The sequence below is a fragment of the Pelobates fuscus genome, chromosome 1 (genome assembly GCF_036172605.1).
Source record: "Pelobates fuscus isolate aPelFus1 chromosome 1, aPelFus1.pri, whole genome shotgun sequence".
NCBI classification, from domain to species: Eukaryota; Metazoa; Chordata; class Amphibia; order Anura; family Pelobatidae; genus Pelobates; species Pelobates fuscus.
The window spans coordinates 482449404-482458130 of record NC_086317.1 but is presented as its reverse complement, the minus strand read 5'-3'; the positions used below and the strand labels follow the sequence as shown (position 1 = coordinate 482458130).

Sequence of the window (8727 nt, the reverse complement as noted above, 5' to 3'; positions counted from 1 at the left end):
CAGTGTGTGTAGTGAACACAGTGTTTGTGTAGGTGACCCAGTGTGTATATACTGGATGCAGTGTGTATAGTGAATTATTAATGTGTGTATGCAGACTGTGTAGTGGATTTAGTGTCTGTGTGTAGTGATCTGACAGTTTGTGTACTGAATGCATTGTGTGTGTATAGTGGATGCAGAGTGTGTGTTTGTGTACTGTAAGCAATTGCATTCGGATGTGTAGTGTATGCATAGTGAATGCAGAGTGTGTGTTTGTGTAGTGGATCCTGTGTGTGTAGTGGGTGCAGTGTTTGTGTAGTGGATGGAGTGCATGTAGTGTTTGATTGTAGTATTGAGTGTGTGTGTGAGGAGAGAGCAGTGTTTTTTTTCTTACTTTAATTAAGTTTATTCCCGACTCCCTGCCTCCTATTTATGTGCAAGGAGGACAAACCTTTTAATTAACAGAGTCAGGTTTTCTTTTTTGGCAAATTTCTACAGATAGTAAACAGATTGTCGTACTTAGCAGCAGGAGTTCTTCTTTGTGTAAATCTGGAGTTTGTATATAATTTTAGAATTCTCATTGAGGGTTGTGTTTGAATGGTATACTTGGATTTATATACTTGGATTTTTGTGCAATGGTGTGTTTAGATGTAGTGTTGGATTTTAAATGCGGATGTACATTTGTGTGTATTATTGGTGTTTGAGTGAGGAGTGGTTTTTTAGGTTTTTTAGGTTTTGTAAATAATTTTAGAGTTTGATTTCAGGAGTGTCTTTGTATGTCATGTTTGTGTTTACATGGGTGTATTTGCATGTTGTGTTGGTGTTTGATTGCTGGGGTGTTTGCACATACACACCTACACAGATATACATATATATTATGTATGTAGGTCCCTCTCTAGATACCTCAAAACAGAATGCACGTGTTATGGTTGATTATATATTTCCTACCTATTCTATGTTAAATGTTGTATATATTTTGTATTAATATTGTTTTTTTGTATTTTATTGTACCCTATTGTATCAATGCAAAGTTTTGTGGACCCGGGACAGACTTGAAAACGAGAGAGATCTCAATGTATCCTTCCTGGTAAAATATGTTATAAATAAATAATAAATTAATAATATTAGCAAACAATTATTATTTTTTTAACTAAATTACTCCTGTTACTGTTAGGGCACTGTGTTTTTTGAAACCAATGTGAAGGACAATCACAGACACCATAGACTGGATATGTGGTAAAGCTTTGTTCTAAGGGTGGGAGGTTTGAGTGGGCCATAAATTTCCCACTGACTTAAAACTTCAACTTAAAAAGACTGATGCAGCTGCTTCCATTTTTTATTAAAAGGAAATTGCGACAAAAATAAATAAATAAACCAATCATCCTTATAACATTCCTCCCTTCATTTTTTAATAGAATCATAATAATATTATTCTGACAATTTGACAATTTAGAATTGGCATGGGAAAAATGACTGATATCGCCTATCCATAAAGCCAAGAAGGAGGGAATTCACACTCATCTTACTAAATAATAACAGGTGTAAACCCCCTACATAAATGGAAAGAACAATGTGTTTTAGGAACTCAATGTACAAAAGAACATAAACAGCAACCTCCAGTGTCCTGATTGTAAAGATATAATGTAGCATTTATTATTGCTTGGTACATTAAAATGCACGAAACTACATTCAATAAGGCAAAAAGCCAATCAAACATAAATAATAATAATGGAAAAAGAACTGTAAAAGGAAACAAAATAAATACTATATACATATATATTATTTTTTATTTTATTTTTTTCATATAATCTGTTCAGTTTGCTATCAGTTTGTTTCCAACCATTCCAGGAATTCATAAATAAATATTTGGTGCCTAAATAGTAAATTAGGAACACAGTTTTTCATAATATGAGCATTGCCAATTTTTATAGAAAGTATCACTAGAACCTCGCTCAGTTATCCCGATGTAGTCAATAGGAACAGCAGCAAATTGTTAATTGAAGTCAAGAAACAAAAGATGCAGAAAAGCTACGTTGGCAGCATTTGTTCACAAATTGCAGCAATACGAATCCATTTGGTTCATCTCATTCAGTATTGCAAAGTATCTCCAGCTGCGCAAATAAACATCCACCAGGTGTAGCTGTTCTAGCAAGCACATACATACCAACAAAGTCATATGGAAACTGTTTCCAATAACAGTGATTTGTAAAATAATTAATCAAAGTACTAATCTGAAAACAAACAATGAATGAAATGAAAATAAAGCTAAGATGGGGGTAAGGTCCCCCAAGTAGGGAAAAAATCAGAGCCCAGTGGTTCATCAACAGAGGGGTGCATCAGTTGCCTGTTTACATTAAATTGTTAGTTGCTAACACCTACATATTTGTTAGCCAACCCATGTTCCTCTTGTTTTCCAGAACCTTCAAAGAAATTAAAATTGTTAAGAAACGAGAAAAGACCAAATCAAAATCGCTCTATGATCAAGAGGGGAAGTTTCTAAAAAGTAGGTAGTAACGACACATGCTTCACGCTCAAATTTCCCAGCTAACCACTGCTGGAGATCCTGGAAATTGGGACCAGAGGAAACTTGAAATGAAAAAAGACTAAATCAAAATTGCTGTAAGTTCAAGAGGGAAAGTTGATAAAAAAGCAGGTAGTTGTGAATGCGCTTCACCTGGCCCAAATTACCGGCATCCTCAGGAGTGCTTAGCTGGAAAATTTCAGCTGGGTAAAGCATGCGTTGTTACTACCTGCTTTTCAGCAACTTTCCCTCTTGATCATACAGTGATTTTGATTTAGTCTTTTCTAATTTCTTAACAATTTTGTTGCTAACATGTTGATTGAGGCCTGTAGAATCTGAGATGTAACTCTTGGGTTTTTTGCTATTTCTCTGAGCATTGCACGGTCTTATGTTGGGGTGAATTTGCTGAGATGTCCATACCTGGGAAGCACTTGTCTTCTTCGAACAGATGATTGTCAGTATATCTTGATATATAAAACCATAGAATTCAAAGAAGGTCTACTTTCTTTTTCCCTTGACTGTATACAGTATATGTATATGAAGTTAGGTCATTTTGAACATACATGCAATATGGTCATCAAACTGTAGAAAATAGTTATAATAAAAATTCATACATTGCTACAGAGATTCAAATCTAGAGTCTCTTGACTAAAATAAACATTGCATCTACATACCCTCATCTCCAAAAATCTTAGCATTGTCCTATTGTGTAGGATACATATGAATGTAGGCTGTCTGAGGGCTGCTTGTGGAATTGCGTATGTGGATGATATGTTACATAGTGTGTTTGGTGGTTTGTATGTGTGGGGCTGCTTGTGGCATTGCATGTTAGAGACTGCTTGTAGAGTTGTGTGCGTGTATGTGGATTGGTGTTGTGTTTATGGGGATTAAGTGTGTGTTTGTGGATGCGCTGTTTGTACTATTGCTATGTGGGGGCATCTTCTGCAGCTCTGTGTATATCTAACAGTGAAGTACCACTGGTACTCCTGATAGGCCAGAGCCTGTGTGTCACTAGCAGCCTTGAGTGTCGTGCAAAAGCACCTCAAGTGCCATGCATGGCACACGTGCCATATGTTGCTGACCCCTGGTCTAGACTTTTTAAAACCAGACATTTTAATACACACCACACCTACATACACAAAGTCATGTTACTGACCTAAAATACAATAGACAGAAAACATATGGAAGATAACATTTAATATTAGCTTTTATTAAATTGAAACATAATTTAGCAACATAACGTAAATTCTGTAGGAATTATTTAAATGCCAAAAATTTGTTTTCCACGTTTGTCTTTGAAAAGTGATGAGCTATTTTTATTTTTAGTGCTTTGGTTCTTAAACCATAGATTAGTGGATTGAGAAAAGGAGGAAAGACAAATCTACTTATCGTGAATAGAAAGTGTACTGAAAGCGGTAAGTCAATAGTATTTAGTTTATACCGAATAAAAGAAAAGATGAAGCCTGTTAGAAAAATACAGAAATTTAGCAAATGAGTCATCAAAGTGTGCATTGCTTTGTTACGAACCATTTTGGAGAGCTTAATGCAGACAATAAATATTCTTAGGTATGTATAACCAATAATTATGGAAGTGATTGTTAAGAAAACAACAGTAACAGTTGTTCCATAGAGATTATTTGCTGTTGAATCAGTACAGGAAAGGAGGACAATTGATGGATTATCACAAAATACATTTTGGATTTGTCTTCCACAAAGACGGAGTTTTGCAGACAGAAGTACAGCTACCAACACTCCCATAAAAGTGGCAACCAGAAGTCCAGTGATTATTTTTAACGTTTTCTCATTAGTCATAATTATGACATATTGGAGGGGATAGCACACAGCCAAGTATCTATCGACAGCCATGAGTGTAAATATACAAATTTCAAAACAAGTAAAATTTAACAGAAAGTAAATCTGAGAGAGACAGCTCAAATATGAGATTGTGTTTGATGAAGTTAATAAATCAAAAATGAGTTTTGGGAAAAAAGAACAGCTCCCAAACATTCCATTGAGAGCGAGGGTACATACAAGAATATACATGGGCTCCTGGAGGCTTTCTTCAGTACAAACCACAAAAACAACCAGTGAACTCATCAGTAGGATAGATAAATACACCACAAGAAATAATGTGCAGTAAAGATATTGAAACATTTCTATCTCCTTGATCCAAAGAAGCTCAAAGCTTGTAACAACCATGGATGAATTTTCCATTTCTCTTTCTTGCTTCTTAGACAGAACGTTAATTTATTATAGTAAGTGAAATTCAAATTTCAGACGTGCATCTGCTCTTCACGAAAGAGATATCTAAACTTGTATCCTAAGGCATTGAGAGGACATTCTTTAAACTCCTAACTAATAAACTTGGATAACGGAAGATGTTTGGGCTAGAGCTATCTGGTAACACTTACAATGTCGCCCAGCTTACAGGTGACTCTCACCTGTAGGGGAAGATCATTATAAATACTCTTAGCAGAAATGTGTTGCCACCCTAGAGAATTCTGTAAAGTGATATCACAAAGGATTTACATATACTAATCTCCATGCCTAAACTTACACATATAAATAGGAAACTAGCATGCCACAAAACGTGCACAGTAAGCAGAAATGTGTGTTATATTGAACCTCTAATTATAACCAATGTTTCTACATGTACAATGCCGCATACAAGCTTTCAGACCCTAGATAATTGTATATATTATTGTTGCAGATTTCTTCTGTTATTGTGTATTTAGGCCTCAACTGAATGTTTTTCCATAAGCTTTTAAAATTATGTGTTTTTTTACATTTTTTTTATAACTACTTTAATATTTTGATTATTTTGATATACTGATATTTATTTAAAATATAATAAAATATTTGAAAAATAATATTTTTTATATTTTAATATTTAGAAAAAAATAATTTAAAAAGTGTATCCAAATATATTAATTCATTTGAAAAAGCTTATTAAAAAATATTTAATTGAGGCCTTAATTGAGCTTTTCTCTACTGATCATCACAAAATACTTAAACGATTAGATATACAAAAAAGTCTGCAAATTATATACATATATATATATATATATATATATATATATATATATATATATAAAATAAATAAATAAAATCATGATTCTATAAATCTATTAAATTAATAAATTGCTGTGACATCACAAAACAGATTATGGTTGTATAAAAGCTGCCACTGTATGTCATATGGTTTGACATTATATCATTTTGAATATGGAAGGTCTTTTAGTTTCTTAAAGAGGATTATTAACATAAAGCACAATAAACCCAATATAAGGCCTGGATAAAGTTTTGGAGAAGGAACAGTTAGGGTTTTGTCAGATTAATCCCCAGAGAACCACATTTGCTTACAAAAAGGCCATCCACCAATTTTCAGTATAAATTATGTTTCTATGTTTCTATGTTATAAAGAACATTATCTAATCTTGTGGGCTTAGTGGATGAGCATTGAGAAAAAAATACATTACTCAAAACAATTTATATCAATTAAATCTGAAGTCTGGCAAATTCAAAGGTTGTTTGCAATTTGTTTTCACTACCTTTGTCTACAAGTTTTTTTCCCCAGACATTTAATTTGATAAATTAGTTTTATGTTTTCCATGTAAAATTGCAATTGGGATGACTCTTTCATAACCTGTAGCTTATGAATAGGGTTAATATGATGGTGCACTTCTGCTCCCGAGGGTTTATTCCGAAAAAACAAGATAAAATACAGTACAACAATATGGGCACTGATACCTTTCTTAAGGATGGAGGCAATTTTACAAGTTGTGATAAAAACCAAAATCAAAACAAAACCTGGAATTTGAGCTATACGTCTGTTCAACCATAATTTACTGCTTTCATATTAAATGCACACACTTATTATATATAATTTTGTTCAGGAGAAACAGGGCTTTCATTTCACATCTAATATTTGCATATAAAACTTAATTTTATATGAATAGAAAATGAGAAATTAAATCACTTCCTTTTCTTTTCCTAGTTCTGCTTGACATGTCATGAGTACAGCAGTATCCCCGATGTACAGGTTTTATGGTGTTTTGTAAACTTACAAGGTCAAATATAAGGGTTTCCCCTTTTCCATTTTTGCATATTGAAATTTGTCAAATTGGTTTGTTGGGCATATGTTGCCTTTGAGACTGTATGGCAGCCCAGGAATGAGAATTAACCCCATCATGGCAACACTCTTATACATGGGACCTCAACAGTTGCCACATCTCTTGGTGTCTGTACATGAGCAGATAATTTCACCTTAAATGATGGTGCTTTCAGTTGGTACATGGAGCTCCTTTGAGTCCTTGGTATCATTGGATGCCTTGCCACCTCCTCTGTCATCCTTCCAAAAAGCACTGGTAGTTCTAGGACCAAGAGCACCTTAGTCAAAGTTTTACTGGACTGTAGTAACTCTTTGATCCAATCAGTGGTTTCAGACCATTTGGGGGTAGTTCATGGTCAGGTGCACCATGCCAAAGCAGCTCCTTGGTCAGCTTCTGCATGCTCCCAGGCTGGGAAAAGAGAGCATGGACTGGATGGGGAAAATGGTAGTGATATAGTTCTTTTTAGAGAAGGTGGCAGCTGACAGACATGTACTAGTCCTAGGTGACCAGGTGGTCTGGACCGTCTACACCAGAGGATATGGGTAATAGGTTTTCCAGTGATCCCCATTTTGCCCAGAAACAGACACATTTAGTGCATTCTACTTCATTAACAAGGCCAACTGTGTGACCCTGTAATACAGGTTCAACTCTGGTGCACCAAGTTTACCTCTGTGGCGAACAAACCCACACCACAGGCTCCTGGACGAGCCTGCTTGCCAGCCTCTAGCCTCAGAACTATGGGCCCTGCAATATATCTTGCCCAATGCACCTTAAAGGCTCCTTTCATGTGATTTATGTACTTTTTTACTCCAGAAAGCCCTGATTCCCTGGAACTGTTTTGGGCATAAGACCATGTGCACGGTTGGTCAAAATTATGACTTTCTTGGAAATCCCAAACCCCTTAACCGATCTGGGTGATTTTTGGATATGTTGATTCCCCAGATCGGAGCTATCAGGGGATGTGACTTTTGTGGGGTTTCCATGTGTTTTGGGGATACTTTCTGGATATTGTTATGTTTACATATTGTTATGTTTTCTGTGCCTGGAGATAATTGTGTTTAGTACAGTTCCTGACTCAATTATCTCTCAGTCACAGGGGAGGGATTACCTTGTTTTGGGAGTGGGAGTGGTCTGGACCTGAGAGCCAATGTAAGTATATATACGTTTTACTGTAGTCTCCTCTCAGGTCCAGAGGGGAATGCCCCTGGAATATGTATCTGGAAACCCCTTGCATGGGGAGTTGCATATAAGGCTGCATGTGGCTCCCATTAAACTAGTTCCTCTTTATCCTTAAAATACAGCCTTGTCTCATGTGTGGCGGGAACAGCAATATTCACTCTGTGGATTGCTATACTCACTACACTCCCTTGGATTATAATCACTACCTCTTGTAAGAGCTATCCTGCTTTACTATCTGGATTGGGAGAGATCAACCCACTGGAAGCTGGATCCTGGTCTTGGGTCCAGGGTGAGTGGAGGACAGCAAGACCCCAACCAAGCTGTAAAGCTGGCTGCGGGGATTACATGGTTATGGTGTCTGGTGGAGTGCTTGGAGTTCTCGGTGAGCACTTGGAAGCATCAATTGGCGGAGGCAGCCAGTCGGGGTGCCAGGCAGTCCTCCACAACCTCTAGTTTTGATTCGTACACAGTTTTTAAGGAAGCTCTTTATTTCTTTGAAAGCTTGATGTGATGTGTCTCTGGACATTTTATAAATCAGTCATATTGAGTCTTATTAATAAAGCCCTTATTAGAAATACAATATTTTTAGAAAAGCCTATTTTTTGGCGAGTGCCAACAGAGACATTTTGTAGAGAGTCCAACAGTTCAAAAGATCATGCAAGTTTTTTAAGATAGGCCAATAATTATATTATATGTATAAGTAACATAGTGAAGGAACATGCGTGGGATAGGAATACGGCTATCCTAGCTATAAGATAAGGCCAGGGACTAATGAAAGTATTTAGAAAATTGGGCAGACTAGATGGGCCGGATGGTTCTTATCTGCCGTCACATTCTATGTATAAAGACTATCACGGTGCACTTCTTTACATTTAATTTATAGCCCAAGGCAGCTTCAAATACAAGAAGTATTTTTTTGTATCGGGGCAGTAATAAACT

The 8727-nt window shown here is 36.0% G+C and overlaps 1 protein-coding gene across 1 annotated transcript; it reads right to left on the bottom strand.

The window, feature by feature from the left end:
• Positions 1-3754: 3754 nt before the first annotated feature.
• Positions 3755-4711, bottom strand: LOC134585856 (olfactory receptor 6N1-like). The gene has a single exon (XM_063441335.1). It carries the CDS (start codon positions 4709-4711, stop codon positions 3755-3757), a length of 957 nt encoding a protein of 318 aa, XP_063297405.1.
• Positions 4712-8727: the final 4016 nt, after the last annotated feature.